Source organism: Opisthorchis viverrini (assembly GCF_000715545.1).
Source record: "Opisthorchis viverrini unplaced genomic scaffold opera_v5_162, whole genome shotgun sequence".
Lineage (NCBI taxonomy): Eukaryota > Metazoa > Platyhelminthes > Trematoda > Opisthorchiida > Opisthorchiidae > Opisthorchis > Opisthorchis viverrini.
This window is the reverse complement of record NW_008751818.1, coordinates 787300-813173: the sequence shown is the minus strand read 5'-3', so window position 1 is coordinate 813173 and position 25874 is coordinate 787300. Positions and strand designations below refer to the sequence as shown.

The 25874-nt window shown below is 44.4% G+C and overlaps 2 protein-coding genes across 2 annotated transcripts in view; one reads left to right on the top strand and one right to left on the bottom strand.

Moving 5' to 3' along the window:
* Positions 1 to 2734: 2734 nt before the first annotated feature.
* T265_07209 (hypothetical protein) overlaps positions 2735 to 25874 on the top strand; it is a gene marked incomplete at both ends in the record, with an annotated part of 40151 nt that continues 17011 nt past the window's right edge. The window contains 9 exons of the mRNA XM_009172665.1: positions 2735 to 3413; positions 3558 to 3760; positions 7819 to 7950; positions 9673 to 9915; positions 10074 to 10321; positions 13920 to 14028; positions 15759 to 15821; positions 16113 to 16190; positions 23717 to 24001. Coding sequence (XP_009170929.1) covers positions 3677 to 3760; positions 7819 to 7950; positions 9673 to 9915; positions 10074 to 10321; positions 13920 to 14028; positions 15759 to 15821; positions 16113 to 16190; positions 23717 to 24001 — 1242 coding nt within the window. The remainder of the gene's footprint in view (positions 3414 to 3557; positions 3761 to 7818; positions 7951 to 9672; positions 9916 to 10073; positions 10322 to 13919; positions 14029 to 15758; positions 15822 to 16112; positions 16191 to 23716; positions 24002 to 25874) is intronic.
* On the bottom strand, positions 3200 to 25684 carry T265_07208 (hypothetical protein; the record flags this gene model as incomplete). The annotated part of the gene is made up of 3 exons (XM_009172664.1): positions 3200 to 3376; positions 7797 to 7851; positions 25665 to 25684. 3 exons carry the CDS (start codon positions 25682 to 25684, stop codon positions 3200 to 3202), a joined length of 252 nt encoding a protein of 83 aa, XP_009170928.1.

Here is a 25874-nt window from a genome sequence, read left to right as displayed (position 1 = left end):
TCCGGCATCTTCTAGGTCAAACTATGAATAAATCAATGGCTTATTGATATTCCAAGAAATTTAAATCCGACGACTTGCACGATATCATCTTTTTACTGGCATGGGTTCGGAAGCTCGGGGCATCGCCTGTTGATCGCGTGTTTTTGGATCATTAATGTTTGTGTCCGAGGTTTTTCGTCTTCTTACTATCCGCCGTGCTAGGAGTCTGGATCAAGCAACACAGCTGGGGATAGATTATTGCCACAACCCGCATATCATATTGTTTGCTTGCTGCGGGACCGAACTGTAACAGACCTGCTCTGATCCGCGCTTCGGACATTCTTGTTGTCCGCGATCACTTCCACCCTATCTGTGCATTACACCCGGAGGGACCCCCCGACCGGACAAAACACGAATCAAGCCTGCGATGTTTCATTGATCTTGCTGTCCCTGCGGAATCCCCTGGCAAACCCACGACATCCGGATTTTCAAAATACTACGCATCCCACAACTAACCCAATTACGACGTTCATCAGGGAGCTGCTCGGAAACTGAAATGTCTCAGTGCAGTGATGGCACGGCGCTGTCATACCCAGTTTGATAGCATAGCCGCAACAGTTCAAACCAAATGAGTTTGCAAATGAGTGCATATTCGCATAATTCGTGCAACTTGGTATCAAGTAGGACATAATGTTGACGGAAACCCGGGGGCTGCGCGTGCCTGATGAGCTCCGTAAAGGGCGAAACCGGTCGTGGGCTGTCGACGAATTGTCAGCATCCTTATGAGTAGCATATTAAAAAGTTCACTCCCTGCTTTCACTCCGCTCCACCCCCCACTCGTTCCCTTATCTGCGAACACAATCAAAGTCTTCTTCTGGTCCCAGACACCTTCATGAGGCGTTCATTGCAATCTGGCGACATCCTATTGGATCTAAACATCTTGCTGTGCTTTACTTTGTACACCTCACCAAGCTGGTCGTTTTCCGTGCGGTTCGCCTTGCCTCTTTTGCGTTCGCATGAACTCCTTCTCCCGGGGAAACTTTAGACCTGATTCCACTCCAGTAACACCAGTGAGTCTCTCCAGTTTTACTGCAAACTGGGACTCCGAGCTTCCTAAAAGTTATCGATCACCACGTTCAGTTTGGGACCGATTATTGAAGCTATCTCCGCTAAGTATGCCGAAAGGACAAATGGCCTGGTATGTGGTCTCTCTGTCGCTCAATTCCGCCCTCATCGATGGGCGAGTACCGCCTAAAAATCTAAAGTTGTCACTCCATGGCGTTTGTACATCTGCTTGGTGCTATATCATGTGATGTACTCTGTGCCTGTGTGTTTTGTTGGCAACAGCCTGAGTACCAGGTCCAGTACACGGGGAAACCATAACCGCGCACAAAACTCGACTTCTCAATTGGGGTCACCGTGTTATCGATAACCTTTGAAATGTGGCAATAATAATTATAAAAAGAAAGAAATGCAGCAAAATGGTAAAATAACAGGCACATCGTTAGATAATGGCATTCGCAATCCGGCGAGCATTTCATTTACCGGACAATATTTAGAAAGCATTTAGATCACCACCGGAAAGATCCCTAATGATTTAGTGACCCAGCTAGATGTGGTAGCTTGACACCATCAAGTCTCCAACGAATGTCGGTGGCCTCGGAATTGAAGAACGTTTAACTCCGTACAAGAAATCATTCGGAGTCCACCTCCATTGCGGGATACCCGGATGTGCACTTTGTCGTCAGGAACGATGCTGCAGTAGTAAAAAAAGCTAAACGAATTTTCACCAGACTCCTTGTTAGTCTCAATCAATGAACCCTTCATGCCAGATATGGTGTGGTGGAGCGTTTGAGGGACGATTGTGTCGGCACGTAGTTGATATAACCGAGAGAAGGCACGTTCAATCAAGCCTATGGAAACCTGATTACAAATTAAGCTCTTCTACTCAATCGGAAGGGTAGTTTTTCGTTGTGAAATTGTGAGGAAATTGTGATGATGGATTATACTTACCAACGTAGTGTAAAATGGCTAGTTCCTGGTTCATGTTGAAGTTTTCTCGCATTCATTTCACGATGACTTACTTGAATTTTTTGCTGCTGTCCTGACATCCTGACAATATTTTCAACTAGTCTCTACGCTAATACTGCTTCATGCAGTCAACTGATTCACAGGAATTTGAAAGTTGTTCGTGAGCTTTGCGTATGGTGTCAGCCAGTCGGGAAGGTACACAAAAGCCCGACACAGGCCGGACTGAAGCCCGACGCATGCTTTGTAGTTACTGATGCTTACGATCAAAATGTTTTGCGGGCACTAATCAAGAATGCCTTAGTTTCCCAGTTCGCACAGCCGACTAACATTTCGTTTGTAAAGAACTGGACAAAAAGGCACTGGCTTATCCTACCAAACTTGTGAGGTTATCCTACCTGACTAAAGTTTATCAACACACAAGAGAAAACCAGTATCATGCTAGGTTATCTGACGTATGACATGGCTTAGTTAACAACACCCCATTGGTAATATTGATCTTCTCGACATGCGCAACACCCTCTTTACAGTCGGGTCCTTGACGTTTCACTACAGTGTTCTGTCCATCCTCCGCTTAGCCGGGCGCGTACATGTATCTTGCGTTATCTGAGCAACAGCATGAAGCTGAGTGGATGTGATGCCAACTGTTTCAGGTTTTAGGTTCAATGATAGCTGACGCGGCATTTTATTTGACTGAGCCAATTCCAAAGTAGATTGAACTGAAGAAGGCGATTTCTCAACGGCTAGGTCATTCCGGTTAATTCGACGCGGTGCACACCACGCCTTTTGTTTACAATGCCGATTGCGGACTACGAGGGTTATCTAGACCAGGACGATGAAGTCGGTCCAGTAGACGCTGTTATTGATCCTGCATGGGAACAGCAGCAGAAAAAAGTATGTTTAGATAACACTCATTTCAATGTTAGACTTTTACTGCCTGGTGCAATGCTCATTTGCGGAAGGCTAATATGTCGATTGATTCTATCGAAAATGACTTTCGGGATGGGCTTAAGTTGATGCGTTTACTGGAAGTCATTTCTGGAGAGTCTCTTCCAAAACCGGACAGAGGAAAAATGCGTTTCCACAAAATCGCGAACGTCAACAAGGCACTTGATTTTATTGTGAGCAAAGGCGTGAAACTTGTTTCTATCGGCGCGGAGGGTTTGTTCATAATCTAATTGCACAAATGGCTTTAGAAATCGTCGACGGCAATGTGAAGATGACTTTGGGCATGATATGGACCATCATTTTGCGTTTCGCTATCCAAGATATCCAAATCGAAGGTATCATTCACCCATTTCCTTAACATGGTCGATAGATTCTTCTGCAAAGGAGGGACTTTTGTTGTGGTGTCAAAGACAGACGGCTCCTTACAAAAATGTGAAGGTTGATAATTTCCATACTAGGTAAGCTTTTGTTAACCATTTATGCGCCTTCAGCTTCAAGGATGGACTTGCTTTTTGCGCAATTATTCATCGCAACCGTCCAGATCTAATCAACTATGACACACTATCTTCAGTAGGTTTAACATTTCATCGGTGATCTTCCAGAGCAACGCACTTCACAACTTGAACTATGCCTTTGATGTTGCGGAACATCATCTCGATATTCCACGTATGTTGGACCCTGCAGGTACATTGTTCGATGGTACTCACAAGCCCTGTTAGATATGGTGAACAGCATCAAACCGGATGAGCGTTCTGTCATGGCATACGTTTCCATGTACTATCACAAGTTTGCTGGTGCAAGCAAGGTAAGTTTGATGACATCTCCGACAAGCATTGGTCTCGCTCATTCGGGAGGAGCTTGCCTTTTCATGAAAAAATGTGGATATGTACTGTGATTTTAGATTGGCATATCGTCGATATTGTCCACACTTGAATTTATGGTGCAAACCAAGGGTAGCAGACAATCGGGAGATGAACGTAAATATAAGTTGTTACCATAATTGTGCCGCACATAGGATGTAGGAAGACCTCCCGCCCCTTTGGATCTTATGCTATGTTTCCCGAGTTTGCGTGCGATGGGCTGTTGACACCATTCGGTATCTTTTCCCAGGCGCATTCACTACTCAACCGTTTCACCGGAGAGTTTCACCCACATTTACTTTCCGATAGATTGGACCAGATGACAGGGCAAATCTCTTGGATATTCACTGTCTTTAGACTCTTCGCCGTTTTTTCTTGATGTGGTGCACTGTCGTCATCACTGGTATGAGTTTTCCAGTATCTATCAGAGTCAATGGCCACACGAAATTCCGTGATTGTTTTGTAGTTGCACAACTGACATGGTTTTTCGCGCATACCTTAGTGTCTCAATCAAAAGCGCATTACCACCATCAGGGTTGAGAGTTTGTAGATTTGCACACATTGATGTCGCTGTTTTACATCTCCAAGGGAGGTTTATCAACAGCTTGTTGGCTTATGTATTTCTGAGGCATAGCAAATGTGCAAATGCGCACTCCTCATACTGTGGCTCAAATCAAGTTGTGTTGTCCATGGGTGATGTCGGTATTAACCGGGATAGATTTCCAGTTGCTTAGTTTCTTGACCGCCAGGCTCGTGAAGAAGTTCATTTCATCCAAAAAGAGGCTGTATTCAGTACACAATTGGGACAGTCGGTTCGCGTTGCTTGTGGTAAAAGCTTAAATTCCTACTCGGCGCCCATATGCCCTATCGCAAAGCTCGAGTGACAAGCTTGAGCGTTCCTGTCGCCTGCAAAGATGACAATGATGATGCTTTTGTTTGACCAATTAACCCAAAACGAAACAACATTAATCGTCCAGCTATAATTCCCTTTCGGTTCATAGCTGCCATGCAACTCGAAAGCAGCTTTAATGCTGATTTGCTGTCAGGGTGTACAGACAATATTTATATGATCACTAGTGGGCTTAACTTGGGAGGTGTAGGAACCATTATCCGATAGGAACTTCATCCGATTTCAGTCGAGATAATGCTTCCCAACACGGGTGAATAACGCGTTCATCATCGGAAAATATAATAAGGCCTGGATATCGCTACTCTAGGAGATAGGGGTGCGGCTTCCTATACCTTAAGGCCGAAACCGATGCATCAGAGCGCTGCGTTTGGTACACGGATGATATAATAAATCTAAAAAGACAGTATCCTTTCTGTCTCTTACTGGCTTTTTGGCAGTTTTTATTAGCACATGCGAGCCTTCCGCGTTTATACGACTTCGGTATGTTGTAGAGCGGGCTGTTCTTCCGAGATTTGCCGCCAGTCGTGGGTTTTGGTGGTGGTACTGCAGTGGTTCAGAGTCTCATTAATAGCCTAATATGTAGGCTATGGAAGCACCGTGGAACAGTAGTTCTTCTAAGGCACCGGTCCGCGACAGTTCTTGTGGACAGAAGAAACCCCTTGGTTTGAGGTTCAGTAAGAAAGACTGCACACCCGCAGCAAGAAAATCAACCTAAATAGCGGCGCTGTACATTGCAGTAAGTACTCAACCATATTAGTGTAGCGGGAACCCGGTAGGAGGCCGTCGTGGGTGTTTTGTTGGACTTAGATGGTCGGGAGTCTTCATTTGTGCACCTAAGCAACAACTCGGATGCTATCTTCACCTTTCTACTCTGAAATAATTGCAGTTGCCGACGTGACCCACAGTTCGACGTTTGTCTTATCCACTAAACCGTTTCGTCTTAACGCAGTCGCGCGAAAATACCTTGCAAATTTGTCTCACTGGCTCTCGAAAGACTTGCCAAAGTCATCACAATTTCATTACGGAGTTATCTAGGCCTCATCCAATAGGCTGTTGCTCATATGTCTACATTAATGTCAGAAAAACTGATCAAACCTCAGGATATTGTTTGGTTGTTGGTATGGTCACGGATCTTGGCAGTCGTACCCTAAATGTTCTGTTGCCAATGAGCTCGAATTGGCGCGGATTTACTCACCGGAAGGTCCGTGTTTCTAACTCAATCCCTGCACCTCGACTGCTCTTGTGTAGGCTTGTTCAGCCTGGCAGTATCTTAGCCCTCGTGTTTATCTCGGGTGGCATGGCAGCTAAGCACTACAAGGGAACAGCCTAGATGCCCAAGTTGGTTTCGACCCAACCCACCAGTCATTATACTGATGCCTGTCCCATCTATCTCGAGCTCGGATAGACCCAGGTATCATTGTCAGGTATCGGTAGTGCAGCTCACCGGAACACAGCTGGTACCATTCCGAGTAAGCACCATCCATCATGACACCTAAGTGGCAACATTAGGAGTAACTGGCCTGCATAACCACTGACGGCTGGAACTCGTTTCGGTTGCGCGATTGCAACATCTGCACCATGTAAAAATAGGACTATTGCTCAAGGATCACTGGTCATTCACGCGTTAATGCGTAAAATCTTGTGTGCAGTCTTAGGAGACACTACTTACAAATATGGGGTAACCTAAGGTCTTAGCGCATATCGCCTCCTAGTTAGTTTCATACGGGACACGCCGAGTGCCTATCTTTAGAAGGGGTCTCGCTGGTTTTTAAAACATTGTCTTTTCTCTCAGTGGACTGAGGGTTGAATAAGAAGCGTAGATTACTAGGATAAAGATAGATTAATCCAGTGGGGCTCGCTGGTGGGTAAACCATCTCGTGAGATAACGATATCGACTATATTTCTAGTGAGATTGGATCTCTAAGATGTCGTTTTAACAGGCTGGTCCTGCTGGGAAGTTGTATGATTGGTGAGTCTGGCAAAGTTTGTGGAGTGGCTTCGAAGAGTACTACTCGGACTGGTCCATTCCTCAAGCTCTTTCGGGATAGCATTCAGAGTAGTGGATGTTGCAGAAGCCATTTGTGCTTATTTGATATCCCTCCCGCTGGGGTATAGGACAGCTGCAGGTCGTTTTCTGCGTATAACGGATGAAGGTTGCTCAGAAGGCTTGGAAACGTCCGTATCCGTAATGCGAGCTTCCGAAGCTGGCGGCTGCGAAGTTGGTTTGGGTTTGGGTGGTCTAATTGACTAAATATCTGATTGACTGGCCTCAATTTTCACTAGTAGAAAGGTATGTAATCGAAGGATAAATATCCTACGATTTTCTGGCCGATGGGGCCATGAGTATTCACATGGGTGACATGCTATACGACCGCTAGTCACTTTCCTATGCGTAGAAAACCTCACAGCCATTTAAATGAATGTCTATATTTGTTTGCTCATTGACGGTTACCCTGTAGCCGAATGGGGATGGTTTGAGCGTGCGACTGTTTCAAATACCAATGGAGGGTCTCGTACGGCAGTAATACAACCAAGCTGTCTGATAGCATCCGTAACATTGCATCATACGGTTAATTCGTCGGCATAAATAGCCAAACTTCAGTTCATATGATGTGCATTGGTTTCACTCCGATTTTGCTGTTCAGCCATGTGAACTTTGTTGAATAGGGAAAAATCCTCAAACACAGATAGAATCATGCACTAACAGACTCAGCAGTACATTCTGCACATGATCAGCATTCTATGTATGCGCATGCGCGAAAGCATAACTACCATACAGTCAGGAGATACTGCGCCCAACCCATTAGGAATTTAATGGGGAATGTGCACAGCTAATTTTTGGAATACATGAGTTTCGCATCGATGGTTGAGGATTTTTACCATAAGTACATAAAGTATTTTCTGAAAAAGGTTATTCCAATAATCTACTGTCCTGTGTGGAATCATAGACTTGGAACGATCTAATAATCAGGTTTAATCAGGTTAGCCGAACCCCTCCACACTTGTTAAGCTACCGCTCATGCTTTTCGAACAGTGACTCCCTAAAGGTTGATGTGTGACTGAACACTTACCTGATTTTTCCCAAACCTACAGGCAACTATGGCTGCTAACCGAATTGCTAATCTGCTGAAGGAACAAAGGGAAAATGCCAGATTGATAGAAGAATATGAAACAATTTCAAGTAACTTGTTGAATTGGATCATGGCGAAATTGAAACACTTTTCCGTAAGTGATTGCTACTCGGATTTCACGACGTCTTATGCCTAGGACTTTTGTCGTACAAGTTTATTCTCTTCTGTACCCCTGTTTTAATCAACTGGCCTGGGTACGTTACTTTGTTACCGTAATACCTGCTTAGTACAGTTGCCCACCTCCATCCAAAAAAGGGAATCTTCAAGAGGGACAGTCTAACTGCTAAAACATAGATAGGAGAGAACCTTTCAAACTATTGTCTGAGAAATCTGTAGACAGGTTTTTAATTCGCTGTCCTTTCTGTAATCGAAATCTAAACCAGGCTTTCTACCGTTTTCAGAACAAATGGTTTTATCGTCTCAGCTTGTTCTTAGGTAAAGGTAGAGAATTCAGTGCGTAATTTACTCAAGTCATTAGGCTCATGTTGCATTCTGTATATGGTTCAAGAGTTCAGTCACATTTGGCATGCCAGCAAACCTGGAGTTCGAAGATTGGGCACAGGTCTCGGGGGGGGGTATTGACGAGCTGTTGTTTTGACTGAAGTTGTGCAGCTAGCAGACGGTGTTTGGAGCGAAAACAAAGACGGAATGGCTGTTGTTATCGTTTTTCTTTACGACATCAATATATGAAATTATGGTTACATGTAAGGCAGTGAAAATGCCCTATTGGTGTGATCAAGAGACTGGCAACGACCGAGAAAGTCAAGCAGTAGAGTTGTGCGAAGATCTCGACATTACAGCTTGAGGGGTGTACAATGTAAATGCAAACAACATTCCCATCATTGTCCATTTTTCAAAAGAATGCTCACGGTGGTCATCAATGCACCGAAAGTGGGCATTCGTGGATAGCCATTTAAATTTCAAAGCAGGTACGCAGGCAGCTGAACTGGCGTCACCCGTTGAGCAATCGAGCAGGTAGCTGAACTGGCGTCACCCGTTGAGCAATCGAATTTCAGACGAAGCAGTCTTATACTGAGGACGACTTTCGAAAGTATGCGATGGTTACTAATCAGTGGTGCAACACGATGCATCCTCCAGCTGTTGAATGTTGGACTCATAGGAACCAAGGATCGAATACTAGACAAAGCATTGCTGGGCGCAATCTTGTTCACAAATTCTCCGGAATTTTAAGTTTGTACACAAAATAGTTAGGTAACCATTGGTGGATACCGCAAATTTATTAATTAACTATTGCGAAAGCCGCTTTGCGCAGCTGTTCCCTGTTGATTCGTGAACTGTAGCTTTGTTGCAAGCCGTGCACATTTGAAACTGCAGGGAACTTCCCCACATACCGGCTCCAACACCCCCAAACACCTAACAGCTCTTGTGATTTATTAACCGAAATTAGGTTGTAAACCGTACATCACTGTTATCATCGGTCCCTTGTAGATTGTGATTCGCAGTTTGAATATCGGGAGCACCGTGTAACGAAAAGAAGTTATGAAAGAGCGCCTTTAACGTTATGGCACCTGTTAGGAGGTTGTTATGTGGGGCGACTTGAAGATGCCTAAAACATCTCCCTAAGCATTTACCTACCAGATTTACTTCTTATTTGGTTACATGGGCAATTACTGCACTGTCAGAAAGAACCTATAGGTGGTTGAACTGGATCTACCTCTTTCTCCGATGAGAACACAGCTAGAAAAACACTATTTTGGAATGTCCCTTCTTAAGTAGTACAGTGGGTCATTTGTTAGTTGGTTTGTTGATTATTTACCGACTGGCTTTGTTAATTTTTGTGTTCTCCGTCATCAAGGTACGTAATCCCCAACAAACGGTGGCGTCAGTAGAACACTTACAATCTGAATCTCGAGTTTATCGTCGCGAGGAAAAACCAAGCAAATTACAGGATAAAGCACTTCTTGAGACAACCTACAATACTCTTCAAACGCGCCTGCGTTTAAGCAAACGACCCGCCTATGTTCCATCTGTGGACAAATACATTTCCGCCATCGGAGCTAGATGGGACGAACTAGAGAAGGCAGATCGAACCTATGAGGTAAGCGATTATATAACGCCCTTCGTACACTACATTAGAGTGCATCCGGTATCTTCTATCCCTATCCAACTTCACCCCCGGCGTTACCCGTTTGCGCGGATTTTTGCGCTGTGAAACCTTTCTCACATTTAGGCATGTCCGCTTTTTTACTTTCATAGGAATGGCTATTAGAAGAGTTGCAACGCGTGAGACGTGTGGAATATCTGATAAAGAAATTCGAGATCCGCTGTTCTACTCACGAGGCCTGGGCCAAAGGCAAACCCCAAGCGTTAAGTGGTGACGCCCATCTAAAGTGCACCCTACCAGAACTACGTGCACTAATGAAACGTCATGAGGCCTTCCAGTCGGAGTTGGCAGCCAACGACGATCGTGTTGAACGTATTGGTGCACTTGCTGATGAACTCGGGTAAGCTACGTCTCATCTGACGCCCATTAATCAACAGCCTCACTGCCTGGGATTGACGACTGTTTGCTAACTTTTTGAACTTCCTGTCAAATTCATGTCACTATATCTGACTAAGGACCAACTTTCCTTCAAATTACACCCCGATTCCTTTGTAATTGCGAAAATCGCAGTATCAGTTTTAAAGCAAGCTCTCGATCACCCTTTCTAGTGCTACTACGAAAAACCGAAGCATTATAGAGGTGATCACATCAAGGTAGTTCGGGTCATTTGACAATTTGGATTTTGAGGGAAATGACGCGGTTTTTTTGGAGAAGAGGTCGTCGTTAGAGGGAGACTTAGCAGGTAGGAGGAACTTTGCCAGTTTCAACAGATCATTTCTCACGAGTACTCACAACGAACAACGCTCATCAGCTTTCTCCGGGACTCCTTTCATCTGAAAAAGGCACCCTCTCTCCAGGGAGCTCGTGGTTTTTATCTCCACGACGGTATTTTCCCTCCACTCTGGTTACCTTGTAAAAAAATCAGGGAAAATGTAGTCTGAGAAGCGTATGTACGATGTTTTTTATTCATTGCTATTTGTTGGTATCACCGAAAAAGCGGTACCAATGTGATTAACTGTGGTTATTTGGGACGATAACACTTTATTACTTCACCTAAAGACAGCAAACACTAAGTTCATGCATTGTTGTATGGAGAAACCTAAATTGTTTTGAAGCATCACAACCGTGGTGTCGAAGACTAACTGTTGGTCGTGCTTGAAATAGCCAAAGCTGAAATGATGTTGTGACTAAAATCGAGTTACTGGTCCATTTTCGCATGATAGAGAATTCCTGTATTGTCAAACACGCAGTGGACGAAAGTGCAAAAAATTCTTTGATGCCGTGGAGTTTTTGGTATGCATTCTTTCGCAACCTGTATCCTGATCTGACACCACCAGACTCAGAACACGGGCTAAAACTGTAGTAAATAAGACTGCGGTCGATCGATTGTAGTCGCTTGCGGTGTTAAAGCACCAAAGCTTTTTGTCTTAAGCAGGCCTTGATACGTACGCATTTGTATCACACAACATGTGTGATAGTAGCCACGACAAATTATTGTAACGGTCCGAAGGAGGCTTTGATGACCGCCTCCAAGGTTGGAGTGAACAAGATATGGTTATGCTGCATGTGGTCTGTCGCGTAAAATTCCGTCTCGGGCTCATATGACATTAAATATAGAGTGGTCAAGCTGACTGGAGCAAACAGATGTGAAGCAAAACATCGGAAACACGGATTTTATGTGAATATGTGTTTTACGGGCACTGCTGCAAAATGTGCTTTGGGGTGGTTCATGGTTTGCGGCATTTGGAGTGCAAATTTGTGTTTGCTAGTAGAACGCCGTGCATAAATGACTTGAGTCATCCGTTGGTATTTTTGTATCCTTTGCTTTGTCAGTCAAATGGATGTTGGTTTTGATACACATAAATGAGTTTCGACAGTTTTCGAGGGTCACGGCGATCCTCAGCATCGAAGGGTGACCGCGAAAAGTCTACACATGGTCTCCACTGTGCGTGGATTCCATGACCAGGTGAATGGATCCGCCCGTACATAGGGACTATTGATGCTGTGGAAAGCTAGCTTCGAGCCGAGCATAAATTTCTATGGCAGAAAACACCGTTTTTCAGGTCCATCGCATTTAGCTCTGTTGAGCAAGCCCAGCTTCACCTTTTTTCTGACAGTTCCTTGATAACAATGCGGAAAGTAGGTATGGGCCACTCCCATCCAAGACTACTACAATTGGTTGAACATTGGTAAATTTGCAATGACGCATCCTAAGTGACCTTGGGATTCCTCATCAAGTGATTTACAGCAGTTGGTACTTCGAAGGTTATGCAGTCCGATTGTGACAGGTTTTGCGGTCGCAATTGGTTTCACTTAGTGGGATTAGGGCAAGACCTTTGGCCCTCGGCCCCGTGGTGCCCGAGTAAGCCTAGCTGACCGATTGTCCTAAAATAAAAAAGACTCGGGTTTTGTTGTTAATACACGACGAGGAGTTGTGCCTCACCATTTATTGCAGTGAACAACTAGCCTAACCTTCTCAGTACCGCTTCTCCGGCGTCATCATAGCCGCAGCCTACTCATTCACGGTGCCAGTCTTAATCAATCGTGTGTAGGCTGTTGGTGGAAACAGAATAGAAGTCAGAGAAGTTAAAAAGAATATTCCGATGGTCTCATCTTGGAAGGCGAAGTACTAACAAACAAAACCTCAAATAATGTGAGCAGAAGCCGTCCCGCTCGACAAACTCAAGGCGTTCTACCAATGTTGTGGAATGTAGGTAGCTCGGGTGCGCTGTTTGGTTGTTTCACCTGTAATCCTTCTGAAGAGCATCTAGGACGAAAAATGTTGGCCACAGCGGGACTAGACTCGTCGGAATGGGATGGATTACCATATTTCCTTCAAGGTCGTTCTTCATACCTGATTTAGCGCTGGGAACAGCCATTTCATATGTTCATTTGCTTACGGATTTGGTTCTCTGTTATGAGCTTGATTCCTTTTTCAAAGAACTGTACGCTCACGTCATGGAAGTGTTCTTCGAAATAGGTTACTAATCCGAATTACGCGTCAGTATAGCTTCTGTGGCAACGTAGTCGTCGGGACCTATGTATTACAGTCCAATATTTCCACCATTTCCCCTCAGCTACTCGCTTAGACGCGAGGGTGACCGTTTCTGATGTTGGAGTGGGATACTAAAGTTTCACTTTATGCTCCATGCTCACCTTTCGTTTTAATTACAGTTCGGTTGCTTCATGTAAGAAAACTAATGCATCTCTCGGCATGTGTGCATGCGGAACCAACGCCCCTTCTGGTGACTCGTTTTCGTAATTTGGTAACCATATTTTCCATAATCCGACAACATACCACTGTTTATCGTGGTAGGGTTTTTCGGTACTTTTTATTGATCTATGACGCATAACTCCGTTGCCCACTGCCACCTTATAAGACATTCATCTCATCATGCTGCTCCTCCTTAGCGACAGTTTAGCCTGTCCTCTCATGCGGGCTTTTCACTTTGAAACAGTGTCTCGGTTACTTATTATCGCGATGTTGTCAAGCGTTTTGATGGGAAAAGTTAGCTAGGTATCCTTTACCGAAGCATCGCATGGGTAGCATATAGGTCTAATTTTGTGGGGAATCCTTAGTAAGATCTTCAGCCACGAATGTGGTAACAGTCGAAGCAAGGAACATCTACTTTTATCAGGACCTACTTCGCGTATGTTTTTCGGTGAAATACCAAGAGTAACTTCTGGCGTGTAAATAGCGTCTCGGATGCAGGAACATTGAATAGCACTATACGGTAGGCGAGCTCAAGTTTGCGGTTGTTAAGACATCAAGAGCTCCTCACATTTACCTAAATTTTCTCCCAATGCATGCCGATCATTCATATGTACCATAGTTTACCACTTACATTTTGCCATCCAAGCATCTTGGATGAAAAACATTCATGAATGTACCAACCGGTGTTTGATCCTTCAAGACCCTCCCTTGTTTTTAGACGTGCCCCATTTTGCCTCTGTGAAAACTACTAATTGTGATGCATTTATTCTCTACTGTCGTACAGCAAACTGCACTATCATAATATGAGTGCAGTGACACATCGGTACAGTGAAATCGTGAAGGTGACGGATGAATTAAAACGCCTGTCTGACACTCGTGAGCGAGAACTCGCAGTAAGTTTCTATAAAATTCTTCATCTTTTCTACGGTTTTGTTATGGCGTGCCAACTTTTGACGATAGCGTGTTTGGCTTCAGGCTTGACAAATCCAGTAGAATACTCTCCCGACAAAGAAACCTCCGTTCATGGAACATTTCGAGAACAATTTTTGAGATTCAGCTACGGCAGTGAAGCATCGGTGTTGAACACTGATGCCGTGCTGTCTGTCTTATTTTTGCAATACGGATTCTTTATGTTGGGAAAATTCTAAAGCAGCTAGGTTACAAACGCTCAGACAGAAACAACAATCGCACAAATGGCTTATTCTTTTTGGCGTTGATCTTATTCCGCATGCTAGACGAACTGCGACGGACCGGATTCCACTCATCCAAAGAAGTTGAGGCATGATAAGCAACCCTCGGTTCGTGATCGAACTCACCTCACTTCATCTGTCCGACCTTCGCCACGACAGTAACTCGTTTAAGTGCTAGCTTCTCCACGAAACTGTTTGTCTTGCGACGGAAAGATACGGAGGGTCTCTCCACCAAGTGAGACTGATCATTCAGTGTCAAGCCATTTTCGGGTATGGCTTGCAATGAAGAACGAAAAACACACTAAGAAACCTTGAAATGTGTGCTCAATTGCCCAGAGGAAGATGGCTTTTGCGAAGAGGATAAACGCGAGCCTTCAGTGATTAGTTTACCTTGAAGAAACGCAAGCAACTTTGTATGACTCTACCGTGGAATACCAATGGTATTTTCTCTAACCTGTAACTACTGTTTTTAACATTCGTGTGCGAAACTGGAAATTAGTTTTCTTAGTTTTTATCATGCTTCCGTTTTCTACAGAACTTCCAAATGAGAAACGGTTTGAGTGCGTTTGACTTGTGTTTCTTAGGAAGTGCGAGTACCTTATCTTCCTAACTGGACTACGTGCGGTCTTCCATGATGTCATAGTGTAGCTCCGCCACGGGATTTCAAAACCAAATGTGATAGGTGGTCCGTTAACCGTCTTTGAATCTGATGACCTGGGTTTCCGGTCTGCACTGGTGTTCGATGCTTAACTGTTGATCTTCATTTTGAAGTCTAGTACCACTAGTTGAAATATCACATACACGTAATTTTGTGGCTTTGCTTTCACGTTTCTTAGCTGTGTATGATGCTCGACGATACAGCGGTTCTTGCTGCTACGATTTCATGTAGCAAATTGATAAGGAGAATAAGACAGAGTCAGTCGCATATTCAAGACGGTGTCCTAATCATTTCGTCGACGTCGTACTTTTTTTCTGCATGCACTAGGGGGGAACATATCATTGCAAGACATCCGTTGGCTGTGTGGCCGGGTCACATCTGTCAGAACATAATCTTTGATGTGTCTCTTTCCGCTGTCCCCAACCAAGGCAGTTCCCGACGCGTTTGAATCCACTGGACGTGGACTAACCTTCTCTGGATTGCTTGTATTTCATATGTGGCCCGGCGAAAGCGGTTCGCTAAGTCAAATGGTTGTCGAATTTGTAGAGCTTGTGGCCTAACCAGCTTGTTCTGTATGGTGTGACTAGCTTGTGCGTGGTGGCTGGCGTGGCGAGATGAATCAGTGGTTAGAGCGCGAATTTACTGACCGGAAGGTCCGTGGTTCGAACCCGACCTCTCTGAGTGTAAATATTCTGACTTGTGACTCGTTTAGCTTATCTTCTCGACTGTCCTAACCGCTTCAGGCAATCATTTACTCGTTTTTTTCACATTTCAGAGATTACTCCCAGTCTTGGAGAAGATTGATCAGCTGCAATTCGACTTTGCCAAGAGAGCCGCAGTAAGTGTTTCCTAATATACACCAACACCATTCCCGGAATTTATCATTGCTATTTCTTCCTTTTGAGAGGAAGTGTTTTGACACCATATGAAGCTGTTTAGCGCAAAGTGAATATCGGTGATGTTGTATGTGCTTTAGACACCGTTATTGTTGGAACCGTTGTTCGTACTTCCTTGTTCTTTCGCAGTTTGCTGCGCAGAATACGGTGTTTCTATCGGTCATGCAGTAGCTTTTTACAGGCTCCTTCACTGTCTAACTTGAATATTTTATGTTCTGCATTGATATTTCCAGCCGTTCAAAAATTGGATGGAACAAACGGAAGAAGACCTACGTGATACGCCAATTGTACACACTATGGCCGAGGTTCAGGTGAGCATGTTGCGCTTTCATCACTGTTCCTTACTTAAGGAGGAAGTAAATTGTATCGTTTTCCGTCCATTCATCGTCACCAGATTCATCTCTACATTGCATGGTTATACAAGGCTATTTTCTAAGTCGCGCGGAGTGGACGGTCAAGTACACCATGTGGGCGAAAGAACACTCCTGGAACGAAATCGAATTATCGAGTTCCCGCCTACCGAACGCGTCCTCAACCAACTGAGCTACTGGGTACACTGTCTCAAAACGCACTCATACACCGTAATTTCACAAGTGGTTTTCCAATAGATTAACGACCGAAGATGAATGGTACTTTCGCGTAACTTCCAAAATGCTCTAGGCGCCCAAACGCCCTGCGTAAATTGATGTAACTAGAAAGGAGTTGGTCGTTTTCGTGACACATCACGCTACCAATAGGGCTACTGGAAGCTCCTCAACAACGTCCTCCTTGGTACTCACCGGGAAGGTGTGGTCTCCAAGCTTCCGTCAACTCAATGTTCTGCTTGAACACCAAGCAGTCCGCATTCGGCGGAATACACCCAGTTGTAAAATTCGCTGGTTTCAACCAGAGGTTCAGCGGGCTTCCAGCTAAACGTCTTGTTTATGGTGTTCAGCTTAATGGCCTCCTCATATTTTAGTTTGTATGATTGATATAAATAATGAAATTCGGTCGTTGTTCCTATTGTCCCCGAGTATTGAGGTGTTTTCGAACTTATCTTTTCAAAATTTTGTTTCGGTGAGCTACATAGTTGGGGTCTGCCATACGGCTAATGCTGCTGAACACTCGAGCCATGTCAACAGTACACTGCGAACTTTGCACCTGACGACAACTGATCACAGCGAAGTCCATTGTGTGATCCGAAAACTTAGTTGAGTGAGATAATCGTCTTTAATTGTTCTCTCCTCGTTCAGATACATCCCGTGATAGAATCGTACGACCAAGCATGGTTTTAATTAGCTTCGTAAACTTTGAGACTCTGCGGGCATTGGATTGACATTCTAGGATACGCACAGTAGAAAACCGAAGGGTAATCGCAAAAATTCTATGACCCCAGATTGATAGCCATTTGGTGAATCTAGTTAGTTTTCTCTCAGGGAAGCATCTATTCAACTAGAACAGGGCAAATAGAAAAGATCAGAATTCACCACCCTTCATCTGTCGTCTCATCTTAACCAAACTCTAGCACGTCGACAACAGCCCACATAGCTTGCATGACATCTTGTAATAACGTAACCCACATAACCGCAATAGTGAAAGTGGCTACAACACGTGAAACGATGCCCATGTGCGCTGAACGGTGCATAAATCTACTACTTAATCTGGATACGATTAACCAATCCAGGGCGTATTGCATAAGAGATCTTAGCTTAGCCGTACATATGCAGAATCCAGGCTTCCCTTTTTCACGGCGCTGGTTGGGACATGTACTCCACATGCCAGAAGACCGTCCGCCTCACAGAGCTCTTTTCTCCCAGCCCTGTGCTGAGTGGAAGCGACCGAGAGGTGGACAGTGTATGACTTGGCAACGAAGTACGAAAACACTAACCAGGAAATTTAGTCGAGTGGACAACTACCGAGACTCAAATCACCAGGGGTTAATGACATTGGCGAAAATGGCCCAATCGCGCAGTCTAGCGCTCGTGCATCAAAGCTCTCGCCTTCAACGCGTAGCTACCCAATTTCCGAACAAACTGGTCATGCCTTCGCCTCCAATGCTTGGTTGTATGTTCCAGTTTCCCGTTTTCCGGTGATATAAACTGCAGCAGCTGGAACCAATGTACCTATGGCACACAGTTTATAGCTGATAAATTGAATTGTTTGATTGACTCCAGCAGCCGGGTTGGAATCGAGGCCGTGAAAACAGCCGGTCAGTGGGGCATTAGTTTCAGCCATATATAGGGTTGCTAAGTCAGTAAGGTAGATCCTAAATTTAGTGATAGTGTCTATCCGAGTTTGTCTAGATGTCACGATACTCCAAAAGGCTATCAGTTTAAAAGGGGAGGAATCCCAGTTTCTTGTTTTTTTTAAAAAAAAATTTGAATGCCAACCGTATTCAACTCAACCCCTGACTTTTTTGAACACAGGACCTCTATATCTTATCCTAGTTTCGTTAGGATCCGTTGATTAGTTGACGTTCAAAAACACTGGTGTTATACAGTTTTCTGTACCTCTTGCATAGCAACCTTAATGTAGCATCAAATATCAAAAGTACACATCAGACTATCTTCTCCGTGTTGTAAGGTGAACGCGTAAACTAATGAAAGTGGGTTGATGTCTGTACAGCTGATACTGGATTGGGTAATTGTCCATCTTGGATTGCGAGAATCATGATTAGGATCCGGGGAACGTACAGAGTCATGTTTGGGGATGCCTGCTCCGAAATCTTTGAATCATCTGATTAGAGGAGTGGAGTTGTTTTTGGTAAGATAAACATATATTTATCTTAGTTGCAGTCTGTACAAGAGCACTCAGATTCACCCGGCAGACGACAATAATCAGCCTCATCATCACAGCCTGGCAAGCGTGGACAAAAGCCACCTTTCCGCCCTTAGATTAACTTGGCAATTCAAACAGCGGGATCTATCGGCTGAAGAGATTGTCACAAGTAGGGCAGTATAAACATTTTCAACCAAACCATGTTCAAAAAGTGGGCGGAATAGCTTGACTATTGGCTTGCTTCTGCAATGACAAGCATTTTCGGGTATCACAACCAGATTGAGATTGTCACAGTAGGGCAGTATAAACATTTCAACCAAACCATGTTCGAAAAGTGGGCGGAATAGCTTGACTCTTGGCTTGCTTCTGCAATGACAAGCATTTTCGGGTATCACAACCAGATTGCTCGAAAGAGCTTACTCCACTTGCGGGATAAGGCTCAGCTAAATACTGAGTTGTTTAGGAGTAATCAGCTTGTTCATCATTCGTGCCCAGTGAAATGTATTTCTACTCCTACGGTAAAAGCAGATAAGGTTGGGATTCGGACCTGGATCGTTGATTTGATAGTTAGTATGTTGCTCCTAGGCCACCCGGGTTATGGTATTTATCCATAATTTCCGATACTGAAAGAGTATTGACAGTTTGTGGATACTGTTTTCCAGCAAACTGAATTTGTTACACCAGTCTTCGTTGCCCTCATATTTTTTCTAAACGATGACAATGGTGGACAGGCTCGATGGGCTTCGAATTTTCTGATTAAATTTTCATTATACGGAACGTCGATTTTTTAAGGCATTCGGCTGGTGATGTCTTGAGTGAACACTCGTTCACTGAAACCACTTTAGCAGTATGCTGGGCTGCACGTGGTAACAGCATGAGAACTAATGACTTTAGTTGACACAAATAGGCAAAATGGAAATCCCTTGTCGTTCTTTGAATTCTATCGACAATGCTGTACACTTACAGGAAACAGATTTTCGGTTCGAAGCAAGAGTTTTTTCAAACCTCTCCTTGAACTATCTTGGCGATATGTACTTAGTCCTTTCCGTTGCAGCCACTTGTCGGATCTGTTAGCCCGATTCGATTCTGCCCGTATTCTTTTCATAGTTTAGTCAATCCAGTTTCAAGACTTCCTAGTTTTCCATATTCCCCTGAAAGAGACTAGCAACCGCCCGGTAAAATGTAGGATGCCAAAACTATCGGCTGTATAATAAATCACGCGTTTTGTATCACGCAACAGTACTCACTCCTAGTCTTTGCTTGAGCCGATCTTGTGTTGTTGCTAGTAAGTCACTCGTTTATTTATCACGCCGTGGAGTTATAAAAACGTGCAATTCAGTCCAGAGGCTATCTGACGCACTCGTTTCATTGGGAATTATTTTAAAGCTTTTTATGTGCTATCATTAGTATATTTACTTAGGATTTTGTGTTTTGCGGGCTCTCGTGGAGTCCGTAGGAAACAGGGTTTAGAATGATTTACCTGGAGCACATATCCAGTTAAAGTAGAATGAAAAGTACCTTTCTTCCTTGTCCATTTGAGTACGTGTTTTCCATTCGTTGGCGTCATTTTTCAGTCGTCATTCGAATGCGTCCTCTGAAAGTGAATATTCTGAAGGGCGATGTGCTGTGGTTTGTCCAGTTTTACTCAAAGCTTCAATTTTCAACCTTAACCAACCATTTTAAAGAACCCGGCGGCTGTGAGATTCTATCGTGATCTGTCGATGATTAGGTTTTTGAGAGCTCAGCGAACTTTACCCCACGTTTCTGGAAGCAGTCAAACGTATCAATCGAATGTTGACTGTAGAACCAGCACGGAAGACTTATTAAATGAGACATAGAGGGAGATGAGTGTCCGTTATTTACCATAATTATTTCGTGAAATCTTTTTTCAGAGGAGTTTAAGTCAACGCTAAGATAAGCTGACCACTCTTTCTTAACCACACGCATAGTCAGGTAGTTTGAATTGCCTCCCACTGTTGGATGTGCATCATCTCTGTTGATTTCACCACTACGTGCTTCCCCAACCAACAGCGTTACGTCAGCGCTCATACTGCGTTTGAAGGAACCCTTAAAGGTACAGAAGCCGAATGCACTTCGATTGCTCAGTGCGCGAGTGAGGTGCAGCGGCTCGTGCAGGATAACAAGCTTTCCGGAATTATGGAGAACCCATATACAAATATCAAGCCAGCGGTAAGCTTTTCTTTTGGCATGACCCCCTTTTGCATTACGCATACCTATTTGACCCTCTTCTCTTAAAGTGCACTGGAGCGTGGAAGTCCAGGTGGAACAGGGACCCAGTGATTTATCTCTTGTTTGTGTGTACTGGTCGCATCGAGCGAATATCGTTTGAATTTTGCGAATACGGTACCCATATGAATATGCTACCTCGTCTCCATGGAGATGATAGCATACCGACAATCTCCTATTACAGGACACTCCTTCAGTATGAAGTGCTTTTCTATTGGTATCCAAGTATTTTGATCGCACCTAAGTGAAAAGTTGCAATGTTACGGTTACAACTGTCAAGGTAAAACTGCAAAAAAAAACAGCAGAGTAAACCACAACTTCCTGTTAGTGGGAGGTAGTTAACTAACTCTCAGTTATTGACCTTGCGGCTGTTGCGCCACAGCTTAGACATCCAACCAACATTGCCTGGGGAAGAAAGACCAGCTCAGTTTGACCCAATAGGGTTGTTTGGCTTTCACTGGCTAAATGAGTCGGTTAAATGTGACGTTTTTTTGTTATTTGAGGATTCATAGCCCGGCTACTGTAACGTCTACACCCGAAGGTGTGCTTACCTGTCAGGACGTCGGTTGGCTTGGTGCACGATGCTGTAACCTTTTGCGCACTCTCCCCGGTCTCTTTTAAACAGGGGTGTTAACTTCCCATACCACCTGTTGGTCGCTTGCGGGGTTTGGGTTCGACCTTTGCTCCGGTCGAAACAACGTGTTTTTCTTACCGCCTACGTTTCACTGGCTGAGTCGGTTAAATGTGACGTTTTTTTGTTATTTGAGGATTTCATAGCCCGGCTACTGTAACGTCTACACCCGAAGGTGTGCTTACCTGTCAGGACGTCGGTTGGCTTGGTGCACGATGCTGTAACCTTTTGCGCACTCCCCCCGGTCTCTTTTAAACAGGGGTGTTAACTTCCCATACCACCTGTTGGTCGCTTGCGGGGTTTGGGTTCGACCTTTGCTCCGGTCGAAACAACGTGTTTTTCTTACCGCCTACGCAACTTGCTTTGCGATTTAGTGGATTGCGCGTTCAGCTGCAATAGGAGATAGCTCAGTGGTTCAGGCGCGAACTTACTGACCTGAAGGTTCGTGGTTCGAACCCAACACCAGCATCTCAACAGTCCCCGTCTAGGCATGCGCAACCTGACAGTATCTCAGCCCTCGTGCTTATTTCGGGTAGTATGGCAGCTGGGCTGGGCAGCTATTACCGATCATTCCATTTTATTTACCACCATCTGGCCGTATGTGACCGTATGTGCCTTACCGACTGGCTTAACCAGTGAAAGGTGTCTTAGCTGGCCGGTAATGGATTATTCACTCAGACTTCCCACTTGTTCCTAATGTTCTTCGATCGAATGTGTATTCCAATGCCTTTTTCGGATTCAGTTGGGCCAGTATACTTAAGCAGTGCTACACAAGATCAGTTTAGCTGGTGTGATGAGGCTTGTACATACCCCGATTGCCGGAAAAAGTTGGAGTAGCCCAGCCACTCTAATACCGTTGGTACTTCAGGCAGGGGTACCGTAACCGAGCTTATTTCTTCACGATCAAATGGACCGGCGAACAAGTTTATGGGGGTAGATTCCACGACTCTTCATATAGTTAGCCGTAGCTAGTGCGAAATGTCCATTTGTAGTTCCCATTTTAGCATGGCTTCGTGTCAAGAATGATTAAGTTCGGACAATGTGAATTCTTTAAAAGTCCACCTCAGTCAGTCCGACCCATGTTTTTGTGACTTCCATATCTGGCTTCAAATACAAATTATTATTCTCCTTAACGCATGTAACGAGTAGACAATCAGTCTTCGGGTAAAAGTGGTCAGATAGGTACTTAGTTCATGAGGCACGCAGTCATCCGCAAACCAATTCTTTTTAACCGCATTCCACCCGAATCCCAGCTAAATCCTTTTTTTCATCACAATCCCTATGCTCAAGTATTGTGCTTCACGAAAATATCTCCGCCTCCTCGTGGGTAATTGGACAGCGTCACTCCAACCGTCTTACTTAAATGCGTTCTGATCATTCTTCGCCTTTAGCACGCAGATCTAGACATTTATTCGAGAAACTAAACAAACCTTTTAGTAGAGCTCAAAATTCTGTCATTACAAGTGGTCTACGTCTGTAGGAACAAAACGTTAATTGAGACGCATTTATCGATGCTTCTAATCCCCGGGTATAGTGAATAGCCCCGAAATGGCACGAATGGTAACAATATTTGAACATCGCCTTGAGGTGAGAGACATACTCAAAGCGTTCGACTGACTATGGAAAAACTGTTCCGAAAAGGCGATGTGAGCTTTAAAAAGATATGGTTTGACTCATGTTGCAGTGTTGCAACCTGCAGGAAACAATGGATCCCTTGATTACTTAAGCAAGTGGAAAACGAGCGGTCCAACTGTGAGCCTATTGGTCTCTTTGGCTCCAAACACCCTGGAGACCCAACGATAGTTGTTTTTCAGTAACAAGTTTGTTGATTTTGTTGGGATGACTATTCTGATTACATTGAACCTTTCTACGACTGTCTTAGGAATAGAAACGTGCGCTGTGGAACTTTAACTCTCTCTAGGATCATTGCTTCTAGCGGCCTATGACCGTCTAGCTGAATTTTGTGCATATGAGTGAGGACCAATAAAGTGATTCGTTCCGATTACTTCCATTTTGCCTCTTGTTTGCCTACCCAACCATACGAGTTCCGAGGTATCGCGTTTCGTCGACATTCTGTGATCGACCCTTTGTGGTAACGCTTTTCACAACATTGTGTAATACCCTTCAAAACTGGGTTTCTTTGGTCTGTTGTACTCAAGTAAACAAGTCCAGAATTTCTATTTGCCTCTTTCCTAACTTCAGGAGTTAACTGAACGCTGGGCAGTCATCAAAGATTTGGCGAAGAAGCGCAGTGAGATCTTGCGAGAGGAAGAATTGCGCCAGGTGAATAATGATAAATTGCGGCGGCAGTTCACCGAGAAGGCTACAGAATTCGATAAGTGGCTTCAGCAGCAAAAGTCGAATCTCGCCCGCAACGCAATGGAAGCCCGTGGATCGCTAGAGAAACAACGTGATGAACTAAAGAACATGGAGGTTGAAATTGGGAAGCACAAGCGTATGCTGGATGAATTAGAACAGTGCAATCAAGTAAGGCGGTTGTGATCATTCACGTGCGTCCCGTAATCTTGCCTATCAACGTATCATAGGACTTCTGCTGTATAACGTGTCGGCCTGTGTTAGAATCGACGTGACCAGCAAAGGAATGCAGTTCATTCGGTGGAACGACGTGTTTCTACCACTGAAGATTATTTCCGCATCGCTGTTTTATTAGTGTAAGGGGAGCACTGGTGTTCAACACTGACTTGGTTCTGACTGGCTCTATTCTGACTGTATCCACTAAAAACCAGGGGAATATCGGATGCGCGAAAATTGGCATTCTACAAAATTTCCCCTAATGGCTTCCAGAAAAGTAATTGAGACTCTAATCCGGTTGGTCATCTTAGCACTAGGCACCTTACAGAAACGGATGTCCTGCAGGAAATTCGGTGACCTTTGTTTCAACCCAGCCATATTTTAAAAAGATGGTATTGCTTCGTTAGATCAATAGTCACTAAACCGCTTCGCAAACATGCTGAGGTGTTTTGGAGCACAACTACTGGTCAAATCAACCATTGCTTGCCAAACGCCGATCAGGTCTAGTATTTCCTGTGACATACACGGAATTATATGTGTGCGCTGTATTCAAATAAACAGTCATACGGCCTGTGGCGCCTACCCATGCTTGCATTACGGTCCATTGGGCTTAAAACTGTCTGTCATTCATTAAGGTCTTGTAAATTTCTAGTCTGACTCATTGGTATAGTGCTTGCGGTTATTGTTACCGTTCAGCTGTGGCACCCTTTCAGTGCCTAACTGTCATGCCACCAGAAGGAAACACGAGGGCTGGGATACTGCCAGGTCGCCCAGCCTAGACAGGGGAAGTCGAGAGGCAGGGGTTCGGTTAGAACCGCGGACCTTCTGGTCAGTAAATTCGCGCTCTTATCACTTGAGCCATCTCACCCCATCTCTCGGTTATTGGCATCGCACCCCAGTGATGTATCAGTTCAGCAGTAAGGATTGCCGCTTGAACTTACTGCCCCCCGAGGTCGTATCTGGAGCAGCTTGCTGTGTTCATGAGTATTTTCAACGGTCAAAAGACCCTTCTTGAACAGAACCCAAATGGTTTATCTTCAACAGTATTAGATGGAAAGGAATGGTTCAACGATGTGTACTAGTTGCTCTGGTTCACTCCATGTTGCATGTCAGCCGGGCTTGTGTGCGTAGCTCCATGGTTCGTTTCTCTGTGATGAAACCCAGAGGGCGATAAAAAATCACCACTAATTCTGGTGTCCATTGGACACTAGCTACCATGTGACCTGCGCGAAAAAGGGCTAATTCCAAAAATTTTCTGCTTATTGTTTGCTGTCTCTATTTCACTGAATAACATCAATTTAGCAACTGGTTGAATAGACCGCGCCCATTTTAAACCATGGAAAACTGGCATAGAGTCAAATAGCTTTCCATATCAGACCACTCAGTAAGGAACTCCGCGAACTGGACACGTATTTTACTTGCACGCTGGACTGAGGGACGCTCAGTCTACGTTCGATAATGAAATCATCGATGACGTTTTTGATAGCCAGTCGACAAGACTGAGTTCAGGGATGCTGCATCTAAACCTAGGCATACCAGCCACGTGACTGACATGTTTCTCGGTTCTTTTGAGTACTATATTCACCGGACTACACAGTACTTCCTGTTCTGCAATTACCTTGCAAGCTTTTCTGTCATGGCCACTAATCGATCATGCTGCCTGCGCATGAGAGGCAAAAGAGTACAATCAATGTTAGGAAAATCTTAGTTTTCTTAGCATTAACCCTTCAACTGAAAAATAACTGTAGTATCTTATGGCCAACATTAAATTGGACCTATTTGGTCAGTTTACTTACACTTAACTGATTAACGGTTTTAACAGTGTTTG